Here is a 27,402-nt window from a genome sequence, read left to right on the forward strand (position 1 = left end):
AGGTTTCTCAAGAGGCAGGTCAGGTGGTCTGGTATTCCCATGTCTTTCAGAACTTTCCACAGTTTATTGTGATCCACACAGTCAAAGGTTTTGGCATAGTCAATAAAGCAGAGATAGATGTTTTTCTGGAACTCTCTTGCCTTTTTGATGATCCAGTGGATGTTGGCAATTTGATCTCTGGTTCCTCTGCCTTTTCTAAAACCAGCTTGAACATCTGGAAGTTCATGGTTCACGTATTGCTGAAGCCTGGCTTGGAGAATTTTGAGCATTACTTTACTAGCGTGTAAGATGAGTGCAATTGTGCGGTAGTTTGAGCGTTCTTTGGCATTACCTTTCTTTGGGATTGGAATGAAAACTGACCTTTTCCAGTCCTGTGGCCACTGCTGAGTTTTCCAAATTTGCTGGCATATTGAGTGCAGCACTTTCACAGCATCATCTTTCAGGATTTGAAATAGGGAAGACCAAAGAGTTTAGATTGGATTATGGGGATATGAAATTACATGCAGAATTGGATCCTGGATTAGATTCTTGGACAGAGAAAAGACACTAGTGGGACAATTAGAAAAATTTTAACAAGGTCTATGGATTAGTTAATAGTACTGTATCAACATTAATTTCCTGATTTAGGTACTTGTACTAAGATTATGGATGATGTTAACATTAGGAGAAGCTGGGTAATAGTTACAAGGCAACATACTATTTTTGAAGTTCTTTTCTGTCTGAAATGAATTCAGAATAAAAACTTGAAAGATAGGTATATTTATTTGGTAACTGAACTGAGCATAGTATTAAAGTTAACAGTAATAATACTAGCTGTTATTGGTTGGATTTGCTCCCCACCCCGATTTACATGTTAAAGTTCTAATACCCTCAGGAATGTCACCTTTTTTAGAAACAGGGTCCCTGCAGATGTAGTTAAGTCAAGATGACACCATACTGGAGTCGGGTATCCCCCTAATCCAGCTTTTCCTTACAAAAAGGGAGACACACAGCACACAGGGAGAACAAACCCCATGTGATGATGAAGGCAGACATGGGGGTGAGGTAGCAGAAGTCAGGGAACTCCAGAGATTTCCAGCAACACAGCAGAAGCTAGGGGAGAGAAATGGAGCAGATCCTCCCTCGAAGCCCCCAGAAGAAATCAACCCTGCCGACAGCTTCCTGCTTGGACTTCCAGCCTCTAGAACGGTGAGACAGTAAGTTTCTGTTGTAGCCACTTGGATTGTGGTACTTTGTTACATCAGTCCCAACAAACCCATACACTAGTTAACATTTACTGAGAACTTAGAACATTGAGCTCTTCGTATGCATTATCTCATTTTATCTTCACCCCATCACTTTGCAGGGGGTGTTGTTATTGCTTCCAGTTTATAGCTGAGAGAATTGGTGAACAGAGTAGATAAGTAGCTTGCCCTGGCTTACACAGCTAGTATATGCTGGGTGGGTTAAAACCTCTATATTCTGATACCACCATATTCCTCCACTATACACCCTTCTGGATGTCAATGCCAAAGATTTCTTACAGGATGTGAAATGGTTACCTTTGATCAATTTCTCTCTATTTGTTGTTTAGTTGCTCAGTTGTGTCCAACTCTTTGCAACCCCATGGACTGTAGCCCATCAGGCCCCTCTGTTGTTGGGATTTTCTAGGCAAGAATACTGGAGTGGGGTGCCATTTCCTTCTCCACAAGATCTTCCTGACCCAGGAATTGAACCTGCGGCTCCTGCCACATCTCTTGCACTGCAAGCAGATTATTTACCACTGAGCCACCAAGGAAGTCCAATTTCTGTCTATATATCATATATAAATTCCAAGGGTGAAGAATAGTCAAGTGCACAACTGGATGCCCCATCCTGTTTCCTTACTGCCCATTCCCCCACAACCACCCCAGCCTGGTGAAATCAAATAGCTGCCTCCTTGGAAGCACTGTATTTCCTGTGTCTTAGTCTCCCAAGAAAGAAGTGTTAGTCTTCAAGGAGATATTTCATTTTAAAAGTGAGCAACTAATTTAAGGGAATACTTGGAATTAACTTCAGTTATTCAAATACATGGGAGACTGCATTCTAGGGCAATGGAGCTGCTTTAAAAAGTGGAGAGCAAATGTGTCGTCTATTTTAGAGCAAAGGGTCTAAAAGAGAATAGTCCAATGGGTTTCATTTGTTTGCCTTCTTGAGTCATTCCTTCATTCAATTAACCTTTATTGAGCACCCCTGGGCTTTTTGGTGCCAGGCTTAGCCAGCATAAATTGATGAAGAAGATAGTCCCAGGTTTCAGTTAGTCTCTCATTCAGGGTTGGTCCCAAGGCAAAAAAAAAAAAAAAAGGTAGAGACGATAGCTTTTGAAAACAAATCCCCATTTCCTAATTCTTAACCCTTCTCCTCATAGGCATTGTCTTTTGAGCAACTGAAGGTAATTTTCTTGTATATACTGGTGATCCCCAGCTCCCTATCTCCAGCCCAAATTTCACTTACAGGTTCCGGACTCATATGTTGCTGTTCAGTAGCTAAGTCATGTCTGACACTTTGTGCCACCATAGACTATAGCCCACCAGCCTACTTTGTCTCTGAGGTTCTACAGGCAAGAACACTGCAGTGGGTTGCCATTTTCTTCTCCAGCAGGTCTTCTCAGACCAGGGATTGAATCCATGTCTCCTTCACTGGCAGGCAGATTCTTTACCACTGAGCCAACTGGGAAGTCCCTGGATCCATATATCCAAAGTTTATTGGATGCTCCAATTACTTGTCCCTTATATATGTTCTCAGATATAAAGTGGAACTCATTTTTATTCCCTCTTCTTGGTTCCTTCCCAACTCAACCCTTCTCCTCCCTTCTCAGTGAATGGTATCAACAGTGACCCAATTGATCAAATCAGAAACCTCTCAGTTCCATGTAAAGAAGGACTGTTTGTTTATGCTGAGCCAACATTCTGTGTCTAGCTCAGTCTTGGACCATTCACTGTGAAAAGTGCAAATAATGACCTGATGAGTGGATGAATGAATGGCTTCATCCTTTCATCCTTCCTTTCTTTGCTTCCCACCTCTCCAAGCAATAAGCCCTGTCAGTTCTCTCCATCATTTTTTTCAGAGTAGTCCTCTCTTCTCATTTCCCAGTCCAAATTGTCATACTCTCTCACCTAGATGACAGCTGTGACCTTTACCTGGTTCACTTGCCTTCTCTCATGCCATCTCCCAATCTGTTCTCCCTGTAGCAACTTGAATGAACTGGTAAATACAGAAATCAGACCTCATCACTTGTCTGCTTAAAACCCTTCAGTGACTTTCTGTTGTCATCATCATGCAGCCCACTCTTGATATTTGAGGACCTACCTGGTTTAGTTCCTACATATCTGCCTATCTTTATTTTTCATCTTTCTCCTCCCCTTCTCCTCTTAGCCCCTGTGCTTCCATGGTTCTGTGCAACTGAAGCTCCTATGCTTCAGTTGGAATGAGTTTTCTGCTGGTTTCCAAACATGTCTTTCCCTCTTCTAGACTTGTGCTCATGTTAGCCCTTTCACCTGGCAATTCTTAATTCATAAAGTCACAGCAAGTGTGCATTCTCATTTGGGATCTTGTATTAGTTTCTATTGCTTCTGCAACAAATTGCCTATATTTAGCTGCTTGCAGTAATACCCATTTATTATCTTACAGATTTCGGAAGTCATAGGTCTAGGCGGTCTTGGCTGGGTTCTCTGCTTAGTGTCTCACAAGTCAGCGCTACATTCCTTTGTGCAAGTTCTGAGGAGCAGTATGCTTCCAAACTCATTTAGGATTTTGGCGGAATTTAGTTCCTTGTGGTTGTGGAAAGTGAAATCCCCATTTCCTGGAACTGTGGCCCCTCTATATTTGAGCCAGTTGATGGCAGGTCAAACCCTTCTCATGCTTCAGAAGTCTTTGACTTCTCCCTCTACTGCCGTCTTTTGGCTTTTTTAAAGGTTGGAGTATAATTGCTTTACTGTGTTGCGTTAGTTTCTGCTATACAACGGAAGTGAATCAGTTATGTGTATACACATATCCCCTCCATCTCGGACCCCCGCCACCTCCTCCCGCCAGCACACCCTTCTAGGTTATCACAGAGCACTGAGCTGAGCTCCTTGTCCTCTAAAGCAGGTTCCCACTAGCTCCTTATTTCACACATGGTACTGAATATATGTCGGTCCCAATCTCCCAGTGTGTCCCACCCTCCCCTTCCCCGCCTCTGTCCGTATATCTCTTTTTTACGTCTGTGTCTCCATTCCTACCCTGCAAATAGTTTCATCTGGACGCATCTGCTAGAATAATGAAAATAAACACAAAAATAAACAATTGGGACCTAATTAAACTTCAAAGCTTCTGCACAGCAAAGGAAACCATAAATAAGTTGAAAAGACAGCCCTCAGAATGAGAGAAAACATTTGCAAAGGAAGCAACTGACCAGGAATTAATCTCCAAAATATACAAACAGCTCATACAATTCACTATCAAAACAACAAATAATACAATCCAAAAAATGGGTGGGAGATCTAAATAGACATTTCTCCAACTCTTTGACTTTTAAGGGCTCATGTGATTACACTTGTTCCACCTGGAGAGTTTGGGATAATCTCATCACAGTCACAGGTTCTGAGGAATAGAATGTGGACATATTTGGGGCAGGGAGGGCAGGTCATTTTGCCTATCACAGGTGCCCACCTACAAATCTAGGGTCTGTGTCCCCGCCTTGTGTTCCAGTGGCAGGCACTGATGGTTGCTTCACCAATAATCATTTCCCATTCTCAGCTATAGTACTTTCCTGCTGTCAGAGACTGACTCCCACTTTGAAGGGTGAAAACGCTAGATTTTTGCTTCCCCAGCCTCTCAAGTAGGTAGGGTATGGGTGTTTCTGCTGGAGGACTCTGGGAAAGACTGTCTTCTCTGATTAAAAAAAAACCCACAAAAATTTAGAGAAGAACTGCCTTTCTGATCTTTGGGCATGGCAGTGTGAGGACATGATGTTGGGGTCCGCAGCAACCATCATGAGGGACACATGTGAGGACAAAAGCTAGCACACTGGAACTAGTGGGGGAGGGAGTTCATCTGTATCATTTTTCTAGATTCCACACATCTGTGTTAGTATACAGTACTTGTTTTTCCCTTACTTTGCTCTGTGTGACAGTCTGTAGGTCCATCCACTTCTCTGCAAAGGGCACGATTTCATTCTTTTTTAGGGATGAGTAATATTCCATTGTACATATGTACCACATCTTCTCTATCCATTCCTCTGTTGATGGACAATTAGGCTGCTTCCATGTCTTGACTATTGTTAAGTAGTGCTGCAATGAACACTGGGGTGCAGGTTATCTTGACTTATGGTTTTCTCTGGGTATATGCCTAGCCTGAGACTCCTATCTCCTTCCATAAGGAGCACAAACTGACTCTCTCCTGCCCTCTATCCCAGTCTACCTGGCATCTTCCCTGAATGCTTGCTAACTTGAGCAAGGGGGCTCTAGGGAAGTGAGCATTCTCCCTGTGGTCCTGGAATTTGAGGGAGTAGAAAAGTTGGGGGGCAAATCTTAGACAAACTACAGTGTCCAGCCAGCTTTATCCTCCCCACACCCACCAGCCGACATTCATACAGGCGGGAGGGAGTTACAGTGGTGGCAGGGAGTGTGTGGGAGGCTTACCAATGGGGTGTGCACATCTAACCCAGGGCCCACCACACCTTGCTTACCAGTGATGTGCTTCTAGGCATTTCCTTAATCTCTTTTGGCCTCAGTGTCCTCACCTGTAAAACAAGCATGCTGGCAGGGCCATCACCTCCCAGGGTTACTATGAGGGTTACCCAAGACCAGGCTCAGAGCACCCAACACTCAGCAAGTACACAACAAGTGTTAGGTACACTTGCTGTTTTTCTAAAGTCAGGCCAAAAAGAAGCAACACTAATGCCACCTCATTTTCCCTATGCCAATGAGGGCAGGTTCGGGACATGTACACAAGCCTTCCCATTCTGATTTGCAAATGTATGTCCTCCTGCCCATGAGCTCTCTCCTGGGTACATTGCCAGCTCACAGCAGTGACACCACCCCCAAATTACAGCACCCAGAGCAATGCTCCATTTCAGTAAGCCATTGTGTGGGTTTCCATTCAACTTTGTGGAACCAGTGGTGGCTTGCCGCTTTCTCTGAAATCCCTCTTTTTTGTGTTTTTGAGGTCCTTGGAGGCTAATCAGACCAATGGTCCCCTAGCTTGTTTGAGCCAGGATCTCTATGGTCAAAAGGAAATCTTAAATGAATTTCCAACATATATAGGGACGGGGGAGGATGGGTACCAAAGGGGCCTTAATTGTGTCTGCAGTATTCTAATTCCTTACAAGAAGGATATATTAGTAGATTTCCTGCAAAATTAAAAAATTAATTTTTTATAAAGTCCTACATGGAAAGTAGACAAAAGCAGAACTTCTGGCTGAAGCTTCCCACCCACTCAGTCTCACCTCCCTACTCACCACTGAGAGCCCAGCGTGTCACCTCAGCACCCCTAAACTCTTCAGGGCACCGTGTGAGAACATCTAGTGATAGGTGAGGACACTTGAAGGTCAGAAGGGGTGGGATGAATTGGGAGCTTGGGAATGACATATATACACTACTATGGATAAAATGCGTAACTAATGAGAACCTACTGTATAGCACAGACAACTCTATTCAATGCTCTGCGGTGACAAAGAGGGAGTATATGTATGTATGTATATGTATAGCTGATTTACTTTGCTGTCCAGCAGAAACGAACCCGATGTTGTAAAGCAACTAAACTCTAATTTAAAAAAGTTATATAAAAGGAAATGGGAGACTAGTGAGCAGCTGCTGAGCCTTGCAGCCCATCACACACGGGCATCCCCCTGGTGAGAGGCTGGGCACAACCATTGCCCTGGCACCCAGGCCTGCGTGAAGGAAAATGTGAATCAATTCTGCTTCCCACAGAAGGAGGCTTTTCAGTATGCATGCCTGGTCTCTTCCGCCTTCAGCCCGAGAGCTGATTTTATTTTTGCATTTTATGAGCTTGAGAGAGGGAATTCATTTCCTTGGTATAATATGACCCTCTGGAGAAAGTCTTGTCCAAATACATTTTGCTCACAGGTTCTGTCCTGGAAGATGGGCTGTACTGAAATGAAATGGAAAGAAATGATTACAGTCTGATTTATAGGTAAAGTGAATTGGTAGGTTTACGCCAAATTATTGCATCCAGGAAGGTGAAAAGGAATGACAGGCTCTTCCTAGAAGCTGTAAACCTTTATAAAAAGAAATTTTTAGGGTGCATGTGCTCTTGTGCTAGCTAGCCTGTATTTTAATATAGTCACTGTATTTGGCCCATTTCTCTCTCACTAGACTACAATCCCTCAGGGCAGCAACTGCTTTCATTGCATCTTGGTATCCCCCATGGGGATGTTTTTGCAACTTTATTTATTAGAAGGGGATTCTACACTGAAGACTGTTTTCGGTCTCAAGGGGGTGAACTGCCTCTTTCTTCCCCACTGGCTGATTAATACCTTCTTCATCCCAACCTAGTTCTTAGAGACATCAGGGCCTCCTAACAATGACTCCTCCATCTCACCACCTTCCAAAAGCATGGGTGATAAATTATGCTTCTTTCAAGTGATAAGTAATATGGTAAGAATATTAACAAGCTTATTATTGAGTACTTCTATGGATCAGGTATTTTTCTAAGCATTTTCTGAGTGTTATTCCATTTAATCCTCACAACTTCCCTGTGAGATAGTAACTGTTATTATCTCATTTTACTGAGGCTTGAGGTGCTTAAGTAACTTGCTCAAGATCACAGAGCTAGTCAGTGGAAATAACTTCCATTTTCTGGGTGCTTATGGTAGACCAGGTACTGTACTGATCAGAGTAAACTGATGACCTCATTTCATAGTTCTCTTAACCCTCAAGAGGTAACCCCTCATCTCCTCCTCTTGCACCCCACCATGTGAATCCTGCTGACACTCAGGCTGCCCTTGAAGCAGGCTTCCTGACCATGGCAACCCTACCAGGTTAGGTAGGGTATTACCAGGACCCCACCTGGCATCACCAGGATCAAGTCCTCCAGGGCCTCCCCAGGGTTGTGCCAACTGTAAGAAGTAGAACCAGATTTTCTGATGCCAGTTCCTTCCTGTGCTAACCTGGCTCCTTTATCTGACTTGGCCAACAGCCTCCGGTAGATGGGGATCTGAATGTTTAGGAGGATGTCTTTATTTAATTTTCAGTTTGTTCATTCTCTATTTTAAAAACAGAGTTGTTTAATGGGTACAGAGCCTCGGAAGAAGAGTAAGTTCTGGAGCTGAATGGTGGTGATGGTTGCAAGACAGCGTGACTGTAGTTAATATTATTGAACTCTGCACCTAAAAATGGTTAAAATGGTAAATTTTATGTTGTATGTATTTTACCAGAATTAAAAAACCACACATACGGGTCTCCTTTTCCAACACAACAGTAAGTCTGGGTTGGTTCAGCTCCTTGATGAAGCTAGGGTCTCAGAGTCTTTTTCTCTTTACTGTCTTAGCATGATGGTTTCTATCCTGAGTTCAAGGTATCCTCTGAAACGTCTTAAATTTCATCTGCTCAAGAGAGGAAGAAGGAGGGGAAGGGAGATATTAGCCATAGCTCTGGTTTTTTAAATCAGGTAAACCCCCAGAAGAGTTTTCTTCTACTTCATGGGCCAGAACTGGGTCTCTTGGCCTTGCTCAGAAGCAGGGGCAACTGGAAAAGTGATTACTTAGCTTCCCAACCTTTGAGCTGAGGAGGTGCATGAGGGGAGAAGGCCTCTGGGAGTGAGAACTGATTGTGTCTGGTGCTCTGCCGAAGGTCACATGGTCACACAGGAGGGCCAGGCCCAGGACCCAGGCTCTGGGTTCCCCATCCTGAGCTCTTTTGCTGGGACATTTGATGAATTTGTAGCGGCTATTTTCCCAATAAAAAGGACTGTCCTGGAGAGTATCTTTCAAAGAGGAAAACTCTCCATAGCTTATATGTAACTGAAATTAATCAACTGCTAGGAGGTTGCGTTAGGAAAGCACTGGGCATTGGTGGAGCCAGGACACCTGAGCAGTGCCCCAGGCTGGCCGGAAGTTTTGGGAAAGGTCCCCATGTCTCTGTGCTGATGAGGTGTAATTATATTTTTCTTGGTTAGTGTTGTTCATTAAGTGCCCAGTAAGTGTTTTGGTATCTCTAGATGAAAGGTACTCAAGAGGATACATATAGTTATTATTAACCAATCATGTGCTGTCAAGAGTGGGCTTATCACACAAGATGATATGTTTCAAATGTTGGATTAGGATGACAGAAACTTCACAACATCTGTCCAGACCAGGACAGTAGTGAAGTTGGGGGTTCAGGGGACACTTAAAATAAGGAATGTAAATAAACATCCCTATTATAATTACCTTGCCATTGCAAGGGAGCCAGATGTGTACATGTGGCTTTTGAAGATAGAGAATGGACACCATTCTCTTTTACTCCACCACTTGTTCTTTCCAAACAAGAGGCACCAAAGAGGAACTGACAGGCCCTGGCCATTCTTTGAGCCCAGAGTAAGCACATCCCCTTCTCTATCAAGCCTTCTTGGGTGACTCCAGATTATACCGATCCATCTTCATTCTCACCCCAGGGCGCCATATACAGTGAACATGTAGCACTTAGTGGTGTTGAGGTTAACTTTTCATTGTAGTCTTACAAGCTTTGCCAGGAGTGGGCACTGTTAGGGGGCAGCAACACAAGGATTTTTGGAACTGCTCAACCCCAGGGCCCAGGCAGCTGGCCAGACACACTATAAACCCTCAATAAACATCGAAGCTGGACTTATGGGATGGGCTGCCTGTGGCTCTACCAGTTGGGAAATTTTTTTCATGATGCTTTGGAAACTGGTAGGATCAATTCCAGGTTAGAAGGTGAAGCAAGAATATCCCATCCCTGAAGGGGCATGATGCAGTTGAGTGCCCTCACAGAGTCCCCCGTGGTCAGACCACAGGGACACTTCCTGAGCTCAGAAAGACACTGACTTTCCTATAAGGGGAAAGGGTCCATTCTGCAAAACCAGAAATGAAATTGCTCCAAAGTGGGGTGATTCTTCAACGACAGGGGAAAAATAACGCAGCCCTGATCAACGTGGGAGCGGCATACCCAGTAAACTGAGAAAGTCCAAAATATTATTGCAAAGAAGAATTATATTTTTATTAGTTCACCATCAGAATATAAAAATAAATAAGTGAACAGAAAACAAATGAAGTCATTTTACAGAAAGCACATTCATTACTTAAAAGTAGCATTTTAATGGCTTGGCACTTTCTGGTTATATCCGCTTGTCATAGTCCCTCATGCTGACAAATAAAGAGATTGTTGGCTGTTTTCTCTGCATCTGTCTGCTTCTTTGTGTGGCTATTAAGGAACACCTGGCAATTCTGACAATTTTATGTCCTTAGCCATAACTACACTTGTCTTCTCTCTTGAATTGTAAGTTCTTTGTATTTTCCAGACACTAACGATTTCTTCATATCACTCTCCTATGTCTTACAGATAGAAGGGGGTGGGGGCTGCCAGAAAGGCTGAAGCTGAATTTCGATTTCAATCATCTTTTTAAATTCTAAGTTCAGGCATCCAAAGACTAAACTTGCTTAGAGGTGCAAAAAGCCCTGAGTTATCACCACCACTTCAAGGAAGTCTTCATGGACACGAGAACTAATATCTGCTGTCTAGGACCTTCTCAGTTTGGGTGTTCATGTCTCTGTTTAACTATATCTTGTGTTCCCATCCATCACAAATATATTATAGTGCTGGCATCAGAACATTGTATTCTTACTGGTTGTCATAAAACTGATGCACTTGCAGCCTCAATTGAAAAGTTGTCAGTATAAATAACACATAAATTCACATTTTGCATAATAAGGCCCATTCCTTACATCAGGTCATGAGTGTATGAAACATATCTTGGCACACAAATGTTAAATAACAGTAATAAATTAATAAATACATAAATTACTTAAATATTTAAATAACATAAAAGTCAGCTGTGACCTGCTAGCTGGAAACACTATAAATAAATTAGCTGATTGTTTCAGTGAGCATTTAGCACTTAAATATAAAAATACAGCAAAGACATCTTTATAATCCTGAAAAAAAAAAAGCAAATTGGTAGAAAATATCTTTGGGGAGGTCTGTTCCTACATGTCTTTTAAAAATTTAGCATAATGTCTTCCACTTTTCCTCCAAGGTTTCATCCAGAGGTTAGAACCTGGAAAAGAACGCCGAGCATCTATATAGATTCGAAATTCAGTAGCAAACCGTTATTTCACACAACACATTATTTGGGCAGTTGGGTTTTGGGGATTCCATGTCAGAAGAGTGCTCCCCTTCTTTATGTGGCCTAAGATTTTGCTAGTGCTATACTTGCCAGAGGTTCTCTTGGGAGTTTTCTTAAAAGACCATCTATCTGATCATGTCATTTCCTTGCTTAAAGCCCTTCAGTGGCCCCAGGGGTCTCCAGATAAGACTGTGATTCCTGGGAACAGCTTGCAGGCCACCTGTGCTCTGACTTGCGGCTACTTCTCTCTCTGTGCCTTCCCTTCGGGAAGGGCGGGACCTGTGCCTGCTTTCTTTACTGTAGTGTCCCTGTGCCCAGCATTGTTCTTGGAATGCCCTGGGCGTCAAATAAACACCCATCAATGAACAAACGTACGTTTCTATCTCTGGCGACTGTGTTTTGGGCACCGACCCCCCTGCCCCACACCATCCCCATCCCCACCATTGTCCTGACCGTGGGTACACTGGGTGCACAAGTCTGGCCTGGGCTTTGCTGGCTTGCTCACCTGGCTGCAGGACACAGATGCCCATTCACTCCAGAATGAGTTGTAGTAGCGGTCCCGGGCTTGCACGCGGATGCTGGCATCCTTGTGACACGTGACTTTGGCTGAGGTTTGGTCCATGAAGAGTTTCTGCAAAGGACAGGGAACTTTTTGACAACGCAGTCACAAAGTGGGCTGGGCATATTTTGGCAAGTACAGTCTCCCAAAACATCCACACCTTAGTCTCAGGGCACTACTCTCGGAATTCACAGGGCATATGTAGAACTTGCGCCACCTACTGACAGAAGCTCTCAGCATAGACACGATTTTTCTCTTTTGTAAGGCCAAAGCCTGGAGGAAGAAATTGGTCTAGGCTTCATTTTTTCAGCACAGTTGCCTTGCTTGAAGGCCCCATGTGCACTCACTCTGGTACTAGGCCAGTGGCGGGCTGAGACAGATTTCCTCTAGCTGTCCCTTGGATATTCTGAAATTCTATAGTCTGATCCTTTTATCAGAAATATCTTTGTTCAAGCTCACGCATTGCTGTTTATTAGCTATGTGGTCACAGGAAAATGTCTTAGTCTCTCTGTGTCTCAGTTCCTTATTTATAAAAGAGAGATAATCATAATAATCACTCCATTATAGAATTTTATAAAAGTTAAAGTAGCAAAGTATTTAATCATGTAGAAAATTCTCTGTAAATACTACCACCTATTAATACTATATATTAATAATATATTGAGAAGCACATAGCAAGATTTTAAATAAGATCTAGGTAAAATCTACTCCTGAATAGCCCTTCCTTTCCAGAAAAAAAATTCTCAGGGAGTTCCTGAATCATCAAATTTCTACCACATATAAACACTATACTGAATAAGGCACTTATCTAGTGATTTCTAAAACTGGGGTCCAAGGAGACTTTGGCTCTATAACAGGGCCGCTAGGAACTTGAGATTATGATGCTCAGGCAAGGAAGTCTGAAAGCCAAGGTCTGAGATAACATTCTGTTCAATAAGATAATTTCACAAGCTGGGAATTATCTAACACTTTAGATGAAACATAGCATGAATGTTCTATCACCCATTATATTCATTCATCAGAAACAATTATTTTAGGCTCCTAGAGCCCAGATTTTCTATATCGAGGCCAATTCTGAGAGCAAAAATTAATGATCAACCATAATGATGGCAGTAGGGTCTTAAGTGCATGGCTTTTGTGTCCTGGAGACTGAGTTTGTGTCCAGGTTCTGCCACTTCCTAACTGGGTGACCTTGGGCATGTCACTCCACCTCTCTGAGCTTCAAAGTCTTCACTAGTGAAGACTAGTGTTACACATATCACAGCCTGCCTTTCCAGGGTTACTGTGAGACTTAAGTGAGATATGTAGAGAAAACCCTCAGCAGAGTTTCAGGCACATAGAAAGTACCAACTAAACATTAGCTGTTACTAGCATTATTAATCTTCTCCTCGATGTGGGCCTACGTAAACCTGACTACAGAACAGATGGCACCTGAATCACATCTTACCTTTTCTCTCTTGTTCTTTCCCTGGACCTGAACACAAAACGTCAGGGAGAAGTAGGAATGTGGGGTGCTCCACGTGTCAGGGTACTCCCAGCTGACCTCCACCTGCCGAGAATTCTTTAATGGTCTCAGTTGCAGGTTCTTGGGTGGGTCTGGTTTGACTGCAGAAGACAGAGAAACAGTTATTTTCTTAATGGGGCTTTGGGGTAAGGTAGTTTTGGCTTCTGATCCCACTTTCGCTGTTGACCAGCTCTGAGCCTAGGTCCATATAACAGTTACTGAACTTCTCTGATCTCCTGGTTGACAGACATGAGTCACCCCCGCAGGTGATGCTCATGCTGATGCCTGTGGGAGGCAGTCCTCACCAACCGCTGCTTTGGCTGAACCTAAGAGAGACTCAGAATCTGTCTCGTCACTGTGCAGTCATACAGGCCTGGGGGGTAGAACAACCTCTGTGTGGTGCTCAGAGGAGAGATCTCAGAGACAACAAGACTTACATCTGGGCTGGCAGTGAAGGACCACCCTCTCTACACTCATTCCTCTCGGCACCAAACTCAGAAAGGGCGGAGCCTCTTGCTGGGGACCAGATGACAGATTCCCACTTAGTGCTCTCTCTTTCGCCTTTTCATGGAGTCTGACACTGACTTGTCCTGTGGCAGTGAAGCCAATTTGTCTCTATGCTCAGTCCCACATTCATTCAATAAAAAGCCCTCATTATGTGCCAGCCACTGGACCGTGCGCAGAAAGCACAGAAAGACTCAGAAAGTCAGAAAGACTCTGTCCTCAAATAATATGCCTTCTTCTAGAAGGGTGTAGGGAGGAGACAGAGTCCATAGAATGGGCTTGAACCATCTGGACCCAGCACCTCTCCACACAAAGACGAAAGGCTCCTAGATGTTCCACAAATACTCTTTCCTCTTTCTTAACACAATGACATCTTATTTCCCTTAGGACTCAGATAATGCCACCTCCTCACAGAGACCTTCCCCGGCCACCTCACATGAACAAGACCCCACCCTCTCCTTCCCGCCAAAGGCAGTCCCTCCACAAATGCTAAAGTAGGTTCTCTGATTCTATCACAGTTTATGTCACGATGCATGTTCACTGGATAAATGGTGAAGGATATGACAAATGGCAAAATCTCCATCTGCCAATTTATAAAGAAGTCTCTTTCAAATGCTAGAGAAAGACTAGTTGGGAATAATTGCCATTAGGAGGGGAAGCTCTGGTTCTGCATATGAATATTATGCTTGAGGGACTGCGCTTGGATTCATCATGGAAGGTGCTTGGGTAGCAGAACAGAAGGGTAACCAGGAGCCTGCTCTTCTTCTGAGGCAGTCTAGGTCTGAATTGCTAGCTGTGAGATCTGGGGCAAGATGTTTAACCTAGCCAGGACTCAATTTCCTCTTCCTTAAAAGCAGTAATTGTATCTACATTGTAATTATCTTCGGGTGGAGGTGAAGAGTAAGAGATAATGCATGTATAAACCCTCACCCCACTGCATGGGGTACTGTGAACATGTGATGAATGGCATCATCCTGATTAAGCAACACACACAGTCAAGCAGACTCACTGATGTCCCTGATGAAGAAGCTGCTGGTGTAGTTTTCATACTTGAGCTTGTGCACAGCTTCCACTACGACCTCAATGGGCAGGCTCTCCTCCGCAGCCGGGCAGGCGCTGCCCTCTTGACACTCCACTGTGTACTTCTTATACTCCCTGTGGTCCACAATGACCTTCTCTGTTGAGAGCGACGCTGCTCCGCACGTCACCCCTCGGGGGTCAGAGGAGCTGAAATCAAAGACAAGTTATCCTGTGTCACACGACTGTAGGTGAGTCGCTAGCCATTGTAGCCAGACATCTGTCCAAGGATGCAATTTCTCCAATTGGTTTGACTTCTCTCAAGGGGATAGCAACTGCTCTCCCCATGAGACCAAGTGTTGCTTCGAAAAGTAGTACAAATGATTAGAAACAACTCTGCACTTATATGCCTCTGGCCTAAATGAATTCGAAAATTTTTGGATTCAACACTCCTGGTTAAATCTCCTTATTAAACATTTTAATTCGTTTTCCTGAACAAAAATCAATACATACCTATTATTAAGAAGATTAAGATGGTGTATAAATGAAATGTGTATGCCTCTTTTAACTCTAGTCCCCTTTTAACCATAATCTCATGCCCTAGATATAAATACAAATACTTTTCCTGGCTTCTTGTATCCCTCCAGACATTATTCTATGAGTATTCAAAGCAATCATTTATCCACATGTATGCATACATAAGGACTTTCCAGGTGGTGCTAGTGGTAAGGAACCTGTCTGCCGATGCAGGAGACTTAAGAGATGCAAGTTCAATCCCTGGGTTGGGAAGATCCCCTGGAGAAGGGCATGGCAACCCACTCCAGTATTCTTGCCTGGAGAATCACATGGACAGAGGAGCCTGGTGGGCTACAGTTCATGGGGTTGTGAAGAGTTGGACATGACTGAAGTGACTTAGCACGCACACACATATATGCATATACACGTATTTGTCTATATACACATACATCGGTTTTATTTTTATGAAAAAGGATCAAATTATATATACATATAAAATATGTATTTTATAAGTTTAAAAATTCTAATCTATTATTATATTATATATGCTGTTGTTTAGTTGCTAAGTTGTGCTCAACTCTTTTGTGACCCCATGGACTGTAGCCTGCCAGGCTCCTCTGTCCATGGAATTTTCCAGGCCAGAATGCTGAAGTGGGTTGCCATGTCCTTCTCTAGGGAATCTTCCTGACCCAGGGATCAAACCCGCATCTCCTGTTTGGGAGGCAGATTCTTTACCACTGAGCCACCAGGGACACCCATATTTACATACATATGTATGTGTATATATAATTCTGCAACCATCTTTCCCCCTTCTGAACATACGGAGTACCCCATGACACACCACATGGATTGGGTCATTCATTTTGAAGACTGCACAATAAGAGGGGGTATAATGTACCTCACTGTTTAACCTTTCCCTGCAGATTACCAAGAACATCATGATGAACCCTTGCATCTATGTCTCTGTGAACTTGTATAAGCATTTCTTTAATAAGCACTTTCATTTTAAAGATGGAATAGTAAGACTCCAATGGTTTACTCAGTTAAATAGTGGCCAGGCCAGGGTGATCACTTAGGGTTTGTCCCATTAGCCTACATTGTTTGGGAACTTAGATGAGAGGGAGGGAAGTCACATAGAGGGCTAACGTAGGTTCCGTACCAAGGGAATTGGTTTCTTGGGGTAAGTCCAAGTGGACTTGGACTTGGACAGTGACCTTCAGATTAGTAGTGTCAGCAGAAGAAAAAGGAGTTGAAGTGGCCCTGGGGAAATTTCTAGAAGCTTCACAGAGTTTTTGGAGTTGGTCTCAGGGCTTACAAGATCCATGTGCTAGGGCTCTTGTTTCTATTTTTGACTCAAGGTGCAATTTTGGTAAGTCCTTCGTAGCTTTGATTTCTCCTTTTATTCTCTCCCTGTGGTGCTATGAGCCTTAATGAAGCATTGCCAGGCAATTTGGTTGTGTGGGTTCATACATAGCAGAGGCTATTCCAAGTCCCAATAATATCCTGTTCTAATGCTTACATTTATTCAGACAATTAGCGTAAACCTTCATGTTCTTTCCCTAATTTAGGGAAGGGTGTGTATATGTGGAGGGGGGTGGTTAAAAACATAGGATCGATTTTATTTTCTCCTTTCTCATTAACTGATAGGCTATTGCTCGGTTGCCCTTATTTTCTTAATGAGAAAGTTCAAGAGAAATGCTGAGAAACCCCAGTGGTTTCACTTACCCTCTGCTGCTTTTGACACTGAATTTCAAATCAGTACTGATTGCTGTCAGCCACCAGCAGGTGAAGTGTCCAGAATAATCCTTTGCCTCACATTTTAAAAAACTCTTGGCTTTGGGTTCTGTATTTGAAAATAACAAAAATTCAATATTTAGGGATTTTCTTTCTTTTAAAATTGCACAGATTTTTATTGCCATAAATTACAGACCACCATATGGTATAAGAGTGAAGATTTTCCATTTATGTCCTTGGAAAATGCTGCTGTTCCCCTGGCAGGCAGTTCAGCAAGGACTGCAAAGGTCCCAAGAGGATGTTGATCCTGTAGATTATACTACACACCTAATATATCAGAGGGAGGTATTAATTTCTTTCAAGGCTATCAGCCCAGAGTTGAGTTACACACACTGCCTGTTAACTTCGTTAGTCATCCACTCATATTACTGCTATTTGAAAAGAACTGCAGGAAAAGCATGTAGATTCCCTCTGAAACTCTCTCAACAGGAGATTTTTATGGTCAATAATCCAAAGTGTCCAGCAAAGGAAAAACAAAGCAAAGGAAAATTTAGGTTTTGGGTGGTTTCAATAAGGGACTTGGTATGACTTCATTAACCACATTAAGCATGTCTTGCCTTTTATTTATTTATTTTTTTAAGGGTTAAAAATATTCAGATTTTATTATAAATAAAATACTGTTCTTTTTAACATAAAAAATGCCAAGTGTTGCATTTTTTTTTACCACCCTGGAGAGCAAGACTGTAGAGGTTAAGGCAAACAGCTCAAGTGAAGGCACATGGAAAAGGGCCACAGTTGGAATTAAAAGGGAAACTTCCAGGGAACAGCTGTGTATGTTCCCTGCGACACCCTGCATTCTGCAGCAGCCACCCTGTCAGTTTCATTACATATAATACAGATAACTGGAACTATACAATACAATAATGGCTATATTGCAGCAGTGTAATGAAGGTATCCTCTTATAAGGAACTTTTATTCAAAAAATAAAATTCTGTTTAAAAATATACCACATAGATGGAAAAGGAGAAAAGAACAAACCAATCTCCCCAATTTCACTGTGGCCTAAGACTTACTGTAATGAATCTGACCCACAGGCTAGGTGGGAGAACCACCTTCGCAGTCTATCTTCAGTCCTTTTCCTGCAACCTTGACCAAAACGTCTACTGGGATGTGACCATATAACAAGAGAACTAGCTAGGAAACACTGATGTGAACACTTGGCAAGAAAGAGTCATGCCTCCTGTGATGGGAGAAGAGGCCTGAGAGGAGGAATAGAGTGATGCCAGGTCAAGACACTGCTAAGTCAACTCTGGGATGCAAGGAGGAGACGGAAAGGAGAAGAATGAGGACAGACCACCTCTCCCACTCTACCTATCCATAGCATGATCCCTGATGCCTTACAAGTGCTCAGTAATTATGCACCTCTGTATCAAAATAATCCATCCAGTCCAAAAACAACTGCCAGAAATGTCTTGCCTTTTAAACTCTAATTTTTTTAAATCTCTTATGGAGCCAGAGAGAAAACTGACACCATCCAAGGGGATGGGATTACCTTTCTGATCCTTTAAAATATCAGTAGACCAAATTCCATCTTCCTTTTTGTGCAGCAGGAGGAGTGAACGACTCAGAACCTCGCCTCCTTTGTGACAGGTGTACTGCCCAGCATCTCCAAACTCTTTGACTTGGACGGTCAAGGTTTTGCCAGAGCCCAAGACCTCACTGCTCTGGTCTGAGGTCCAGGTGATACCGTCTTCTTCAGGAGTGTCACACCTGAGGACCACCGTTTCTCCAGGAGCATCAGGATACCAATCCAATTCTACAACATAAACTGGAGAGCACAGGGATTGGAGAACTGGACTGTGTTTTCTGTATCACTTGGGCATCTGAATGGCTGAAGCACAACCTTGCTAATAACAGCAAATGCTTGCTGAAGATGACCTCAGGTTATTAGGCTTCACTTGGGTTCAAAATTGTGGAAGAGAGAAGCTGAGTGTAATAGCTGCCACTGACTGATTGTTAGGCTGCCATTAATAGTTAACTTCTGATTAGCTGGCAGATGAGGAAGACCTTGATACACCAAAAAATGCAAACAGCACAATATTCTTTCTCAAAGTCTTAGTGGACATAGGAAACTTCCAGCACAATTCACGTTCATAGAGAATAAGTGCTGAAAAAGACTGATGAGGACTGAGATCCTGTCCCCACTAGCTGGCTGGGGAATTTTGAGAAAGATACTTAATCACCATGAGCCTCAGTTTCCTTGTCTGTAAAATGACAACAATAATAGTATCTGCCTTGTAGGTTTGGCTGTGAGGATTAAATTAAAAAAGCATGTAAAACACAGCGCAGAATCTGTCACTCAGAATTAGCTGTTATTGTTATTCACAGACCAAAGGTTAGACAACTGTGCCAGAAACTGCTTTCCAATTTTCCATGGGGATTGAAGGATTTATTTCCTACTGCATGAAACTCACCAATGGAGATTTTCATCCTCTCTTTGTTTTTAAAAGCTACTTTACACTCTTATGAGGCAGTTCAGTAGATCTTAGTCTTCCCATTTTATAGAGAAGGGTACTCAGACCAAGAGGTTAAGCAACGTTACATCAAGTTAGAATCACAAGAGTTATATCTCAGGCCTTTGCACTGAAGCTTTAATACCAGCATCTAAACTGGCACTTGAGGAATGGCCTAATATCATATTTTGAAGAGTATTTCATATCAAACCTTCATTCATTCATGCATCAATTATTAATTAAACAGAATTATTTAATGTAGTGGTTCTCAATGCATGATCATCCAACTACTATCAGCAGCAGCAGCACATTGGACTCTGTTAGAACTACAAATTCTCAGTTACTGAATCAAGAACTTTGAGCTGGGTCCAGTGACCTGTTTGTAATCTCTGCAGATGATTCTGAAACCCACTCTAGAGAGCCATGATAGTTAAAAGCCCGGATATTGGAGTCAACACAGGTCTGGTTTAGAACTCAGCTCTATCTTTTACACTGGCCTGTGGCCTTGATCAAAGCATTCAATTACTCTAAGCTTCGAGTGTCATCATCTTTAAAATAAGCAACATATTAGAACTTGTTCCAGAAGGTGGAGATGTGGATTACAAGAGCTAATTCATCTAAGAGCTTGACACAGTGCCCTTAAATGCTCTGTCACTGCTGGCTCTCATAATTGGCATCCCAATGTGAATCGTTTTGGAATATAAAGTTCCCACTTGACATCAAAGGGATTTATAATTACTGAATGGGTAACACAGACCTGATGTAAAAAGTACCTGGGGCCCAGCTCTGAAAATGGTCAGCTGTGCCGATATAAAACCACACGGCACTTTTGACTGTCTCTGTCACACTGGTGACCGACCAGCAGGGCTATTTTCCTGTCACAATTAAGACTCAGAAGCCGAAGACACCTGTCCAAGGGCAGGGGAAACAGCTGCATGAGGAGATGTGTCTAGAACCTAGCGCCCGGCAGCATCTCGTCTCATTGCCAGAGTCGCATGCCCTCTCACTGTTTCTCACTTTGACTTTGTGGAATTTCTGTGGTTTACCAAATCAGAAGTAACTAAGGGCAGGCTATGCAAGGGCTCCTGAGCTCGCTCAAACTCCCAGAGCTGGAAGGGTTTGGAACAATCATCTGGCTCAGACCTTTCTCTTTATTCAGGGGAGGGTCTAAAACTCTCAGACTCTCCTGAGGCAAAGTAGGGATGGTTGGATCCTTGTCTTCCATAAATTCTTAAGAACGGAGGAAGAGCCCCAGATTTCTTTCAGGGATCCATTGTAGTGTATTCTCACTACTGAAAGATGATTTCTCACGATCAGCTGCAATGTCTTCACTTTAAGTGCATGCCTATTTCCTCTCGCTCAGCTGTCTGAGGACAGAGGAAACAATTGCTTCATGTCCTTCTGGTAAAACCTTCTTCAAATACTTCAGTGCATAAGCATTGAAGTGAGACAGAATTGGGGTCAAGTTCCTGTTCCACCCTTACCGGGTGAAATTTGGCAAGTTACTTAATCTCTACAGCCTCTACTTTTAACATTTGTAAAATGGGGTATAAACACTTCCTATCTCTTATGGTTGTTGTGAGAATTAAATGAGATGCTGTTCTCAATAAACATTATTATTATACAATTAAAGACAGTAATTGTCTATGTTGTTACATTGACATCAAGGAGAAATATCTGAGGGCTTTTCAGGAACAGCTAACAATCTGTTAATGCATATTTGTTGTGTGTGAGATACTAGAAGGATAGAGGAAATCCCTTATTCTAATAATAAGTAACTATTATTCTACTAATAATTTTTATCGATCACTGGGATAATAAATAGATGGCCTTGAATCACCAGACACATTATTTTAAACAACCAAAACAATAATACTAGCTAATTCACTGTCACTTCATCATCTGTTGAGTTGTTTTCTGTATTCACTAGTATACTTAATAATCTTTGTAGTAGATATAACTTCATAATCTTCAGTTTACTTGAGGGAACTCAGGCTCAGAGGTGACCCAGCTCAAGGCCACATAACTAATAAGTGGCAGAAATCAGCCCTGAATGGAAGTCAATGTAGGTCTAAAATCCCATGATTTCCGCAAAATGCTTGGTCAGAGGTAAGTCATCTCAGTGCTAACTGAGGGTCTGATATTGCATGGTGGAGTGGAAGACATAGTTCTTACACTTTTCAAATCCCTCACTTTGGAATCTTTGTCATATGATACAGCTGATATTTAGTAATACTGGTAAAGTCTGTATCTCTTTTCCTACCATAGTCCACCAAAAGCTCCTTCTCTGACATTTAATGTGAGAGCCAAACAATATAGACACCCTCAAGCCATACAATACAGATATACTCAAAGGTGGAACAAGGACAGACGGCCACTGTTATCCCAGAGTGAAGCCCCAGTGCCTGCCCATTTCAGTCTAATTTCTCAACAAGACTGCCTGACAGTCCTGGTTTAGGCCCTGGGACCTTCGAAGAGAATCAGGAAAGGCTGGTTACCATTTTTCTCCAGTTCCCATATGGCCACAATGGGAGATGTCAGCAAAACCAGGGAAAACCAGGAAACGACCGACTGCTGAGGGTGCATCTGCATGAGGGGGAGAAACAGAGGAGGAGAAGGAAGAAAAGAGAAAAGAAGAGGAGGGATAGGAGAAGAGAAAATGTCAGTAGTTACACAGTCACATTTGGAAACCATATTCACATTCTATGTATTCCGTTTGTCTTTAATCTTTATCTTCCGCTTCCTTCTTTGTGCTTTCAGATTAATTTGCAGTGAATTCCAGGAGCCCTCTGCCAGTCTCTGGGTAAGAACGTCTCCAAACAGAGAACCACAGTTGATCTGGAGCTGAAAGAGACCTAAGGCCAGCCATCTGATACAATCCTCTTATTTTTAAGATGAGAAACCTAAGGCTCAGAGAAGGAGAGTGACTTGTCTGGATTGACATTCAGTCATTATTTACTCCCTATGTAGATGGTATTGAGCTAGAACAGCTGAAACGGAAAAGGATTTTCACCTGGATCCTGACATCCAGGAGCAAATACTTTCATCCAACAAGTATTTATTAAGTCACTTTGTTAAATCCCCATCCTCTGGTTGGGGAAATAAGCTACATATCCGTATTATTGTAGCACAAAGCAGTATGTGCAGTGACACTCAGGACTATAGGATTTACATTGTGGGGCGGGGGAGTCATATTTGAAGTGATCTTTCAAGTTTTGGCAATGAGTTCAGCCCTTGTTAAAGAAGTTTCCTTTCTCTCCTGTTTAGGCTGTAATTGTTCCAAACACAAAGATTATTTCCTCCCATGTAAGGTAACCAGTGGTTCTCAAACTTGAGTGTATGTCAGAATAACCTGGAATCCTTGCTAAAGCACAGACTGGTGACCCTACCCCCTACCCTGACCCTAAAATAACTGATTCAGCAGTCTGGGTGTGGGAATCTGCATTCCTATAAGCTTCCAGAGGAGGCTGATATTGCTGGTCTGAGGACTACTCTTCAAGGTCCATTGATTTAATCCATGTCCAGGATCCACAACCCCTGAAAATTAAGATGTTCCTTGGGAGAGACCATAAAATACTGAATATTCACCACAGAGTAATTAAATGCATACTTTTGTGCTAAATCAGCCATATTATAGTGAATTCACCATGTTACAGTGAAACTCAGTCAAGATTAGTATCCAGGGTTTACGAAAATTTTCAGACTGAAAATTAGATGGAGATTATTATTTATTTTCAATCTGACACACCTCTATCCATCTTGGCTCTCCAATGTTCTGTAGGAATATAGTTTAAAAAACCACTGGGCTATCCAAAGACCAGAGTCAAAAAGTTTTTGGCAAAATACCTTAAAAATAAGCACCCCTTGGTCAGGGTGACTAAATATTGACAAATCATGCCTGTCAGAATGGTGCTAATTCTAGGGGCACTTTGCCACCTACTTTATTCCCTTATATTATAAAGGTTGTGAGTGGCAGAGTCAGGACTAGAAGTCAGCCTTTCCCAAGCACCATCAGCAGTCTTGTCACTGCAGCATGGAACTTTCAGGGGCACACTTATCAGTTTAGTTCAAGTTGTGACTCTAGTGAAGTTCTAGTTGCCACAGAGGACCAGTTATTACATTTGTAGGCATGCAGTCCAGCAGCATGGACTTGAATTCTGGCTTGAGCACTCACTAGTTGTTTTATATTGGCCAAATTACTCTCTGAGCCTCAGTCTCCTCATCTATAAAATGGGTATAATACCCATTTCAAAGCATTGTTGAGAGAATGCAATGAGATGACATATTATAGAAGCCACCCAAACATATTAGCTTATACCCAGAGGAAGAAATAAGGTAAGAGTTTAATTTCTCTATTGTCCATGATGGACAAATTAAAAAGTCCTGCCTGTATATATATATATATACTACTGTGTATAAAATAGATAACTAACGAAAATCTATTGTACAGCCCAGGGAACTCTGCTTGGGCCCTGTGGTGACCTAAAAGGGAAGGAAATCCAAAAAAGAAGGGATATATGTATACATATGGCTGATCCACTTTGCTATACAGCAGAAACTGACACACCAGTGTAAAGCAACTATCCTCCAATAATAAAATAAAATAAAAATGAAAAAAAGTCATGCCTGGCTGTAGGGAAATGCCCATAGAGGCACTGCAATTATACAGGCCTATAAAACCCAGATGTCAGCACTCTGGGAATGAAAAAACAGAGATTCCTGGCATCTTCTGGTGAGTCCTTTATGCTCTCTTAACACCGGGGTTTTCCCTTTAGCTAGGTGCCCAGCACTTCCTCTCTGGGCCTCAGATGCATCTGAGAATATCAGGTGAACCATACTTCATGGTCAAGAGAGACTTGCTGATGGTTCTAAGAAGCAATGCCCATTTTTGTATCATCTACATTTTAAATCACTGGACAGTGGCAGAAGGTGGAGACTGTGCCGGGCTACTCTCTTAATCAAACCCAGGGGAAACCACAAAGAGGCTGCTTGCAGTTACCCTGTTGTTCTCTAGATCACCTGATACCGTGGGCTTGAATTCTGGTTCCACCACTCACTAGTCACATGCCATGGGCCAAATTACTCTCTAAGCCTCATTTTCCTCAGCTGTAAAATGAGTGTAATACCCATCTCAAAGGGTTGTTGGGTTGTATCCCACAGATCACATTTTCTCAGCATGCTCAATTTGAGAGTTTTAAGGATTAAATGTTTGAAAATGTAATTTCACAGGTTTTCTAAACTCTTGAAACCTTCATATGAGGGACGTAGGACCCCCAGATCCTGTAGTGTGTTAAGGCTCCCCAACTCTGGTGTTAACATGGGCATGCCAGTGATATTTGGCTGAGCGTCTCTCTTTCAAGTTTTATTTTGTTCATTACTTTTTAATCAGAAAAGAGAATTATCATTTAAAGATAAAAAGACATAGTCACAGAAGGCATGTGTAGCAAATGAAAATAGTACTAGTTCTAGAGATAGGCAGCTCTGTGTTGGCATCCCAGCTCTGCCACTTGTTAGGTGTGTGACTCTGGTCAAGTCATTTGCTCTCTTTGAGCCTTACACTCCTAATCTGTAAAATGGTCACCCTGTTGTGATGAAATGCTAATGAAATAATTCACATAAAGTATTCAGCACGGTGCCCTGATGAAGGCAGGACTCCCGGCTGTTTCCTCTCAGAGCTCCAGTCCTCCTTGGACAGCACTTACTTAAGACAATTGCAATCATATTGCCACTTCTTTCATGTTTGTCTTCCCCACCACACTGAGCTCTCTGATGGCAGCAACCATGTCTGTCTTGTTCTATACTTTGTCCCCAGAGTCTAGCAGAGAGACTCTATCTTAGAGGGATTTCATTATTAGAAGAATGAATGACTGGACAGAAACCATAACATTTCAGACCCCAATAAAATGAAGTCTCAGAGGCTGCCCAAATTCTTTCTAATACCTTGAAATTCCTCATTTGAAAAAAAAGTAGGCCATCAGCTCAGGTTTAGTAATCTCTTTTTAAAAATGATATTTTAAACTAATGATTATTTTTTTAACCTGAAAATTATTGTACATGATTTACCTGGGCAACTATCAGACACCAGTATAGTAAAGATGATCATTTTTCCCTCTTCTTACAGATTTTAAAACTTCACAAAGTAATTTTAAACATTGGAGTTGCTTTCCACTGTTTAAGTGATTAGTTAATCCAAAAGATCTAGTTAACTCAACTATTAATCTAGTTGATTATCACAAGCCCACCACAAATATGGGACTAACTATGCTAACAATATACAGTTATGAGGTATAAGCATGAATTCAATTATTTATTGAATTTATTATTACTTATTGAATGAAAGGCTTTTAGTAAGTTTACAATAACAAGGAAAGCACCACTCACTTTAATTCTATACAATCCTTTAACTGATGAATGTTAATATGGAAGAAAACATTTTTATACACATACTACTTTAAAACAAGACAAACCTTTCTAAAAAAATATGCATTCCTTCATAGACCTTAGTAAATAATTATTATTAGTTGACTTTTAAAATGAATACTTTATACCCCTGGACAGCTTGTGGGGCTGTGGAGGGGGCGGCAGGGGCCAGGGAAACGCTTACCTTGCTTCTGTTCAGGCTGCAGAGTTCGCTGGGTCTGAAACAGTTGTTTCTTCTGCTGCTGCTGCTGTTGCTACTATTGGAGCTTATATACCCTACTCCTAACAAGCTTTCTGATGGAAACTTAAACTAGAAACTGACTTGTTCCAAATTGCAACACTGAAAACAACTCTCACAACCTTCTGGGGAATTTCAAGTAGTTCCTTTTTTCTCTCTCTCTATGTGTATCAATAATGCTGAGGGAACACAGGCATCAAAATCCCAGGTAGTGAACTAAGAGGAAATGACTTTCGGGTGGAGAAAAAGGAAGGAGATGGGATGCTCACTACTTTGAGTTGACATCATGGCCGAAGAGATTAGAGACAGTAAGAGGCAACCTCCCTGGACTCCGCAGACAAGAGAAGAAGGAAGAACAAGGAGACGTCAAGCAGGAGAATGAGTTCAGATCAGGATCCAGCAATTGTATGCTAGAGGGTTGGAAAGCAAAATCTACTGTCCTCCTGAAGTCAAAGAGGATGAGATGAGGGCAAAGGTTTAGTATGTCCTGAACGCCCTTCCCCATATTATGCCTTTAATGTGTGGATTTCAGAAACATACTCTTACTACCCATTCTGTCCCTCCCCACCCTCCAACACACTGCGCACATTCATAAAGACACAGCCCTGGGAAGATGATAAACATGTGTATTACTAATAACACTCAAAATATGTAGGAATACTGTCTATGCTCATAGGTACTTACTGATAGACGGATGTGAGCAGAAAGTGAAATATCCACAGGCATGTATACAACCAATGCCACACTCAAGGTACACTCCTTTGGGCACTCAGACTTCACACTCATTTTTACACAAATCTATGACTCTAGGAGCTCTACACAGATGCACAGAGTTAGCATAACTATCTGGAGATTTCCAGCAGAGTTTAACTCAGAGAGGTGCAAAGGTGTACATCGGTTTTAGACACCCCGACCCCCATCTGCACAGGAACAGAAACATTAAAAACACCTACACCAAGTACTACGGGGAGCAAGTTCAGGCCGTGCTCAAATACGTATACCGCCGACAGAGGGCGCTGCTGCGAAACGGTCCCCGCGCGGCGTCCCGGGTCCGCGCACGCGGTAGTGACTTCTCCATCCAAGCCTCAGGTCCCAG

The 27,402-nt window shown here is 42.4% G+C and overlaps 1 protein-coding gene across 1 annotated transcript; it reads right to left on the reverse strand.

The window, feature by feature from the left end:
* Window positions 1-11,147: 11,147 nt before the first annotated feature.
* On the reverse strand, window positions 11,148-26,333 carry IL12B (interleukin 12B). The gene is made up of 8 exons (XM_043914040.1): window positions 26,253-26,333; window positions 22,147-22,234; window positions 18,688-18,963; window positions 17,127-17,244; window positions 14,878-15,095; window positions 13,308-13,465; window positions 11,807-11,932; window positions 11,148-11,232 (listed from the first exon to the last, which is right to left on the reverse strand). The coding sequence occupies exons 2-8, from the start codon at window positions 22,232-22,234 to the stop codon at window positions 11,215-11,217; spliced, it is 1,002 nt and encodes a 333-aa protein (XP_043769975.1). The 5' UTR covers window positions 26,253-26,333; the 3' UTR covers window positions 11,148-11,214.
* Window positions 26,334-27,402: the final 1,069 nt, after the last annotated feature.

The sequence above is a fragment of the Cervus elaphus genome, chromosome 9 (assembly GCF_910594005.1).
Source record: "Cervus elaphus chromosome 9, mCerEla1.1, whole genome shotgun sequence".
NCBI classification, from domain to species: Eukaryota; Metazoa; Chordata; class Mammalia; order Artiodactyla; family Cervidae; genus Cervus; species Cervus elaphus.

What these genes read in the sequence shown, in the direction of transcription:
- IL12B (XM_043914040.1), bottom strand. Translation starts at nt 22,234, where the DNA reads ATGCACCCTCAGCAGTCGGTCGTTTCCTGGTTTTCCCTGGTTTTGCTG. An exon ending in AGTGTCAAAAGCAGCAGAGG is followed by an intron (nt 15,096 to 17,126) that starts GTAAGTGAAACC and finishes CTTTGATTTCAG; the next exon opens with CTCCTCTGACCCCCGAGGGG. An exon ending in CTTCTTCATCAGGGACATCA is followed by an intron (nt 13,466 to 14,877) that starts GTGAGTCTGCTT and finishes TGTCTTCTGCAG; the next exon opens with TCAAACCAGACCCACCCAAG.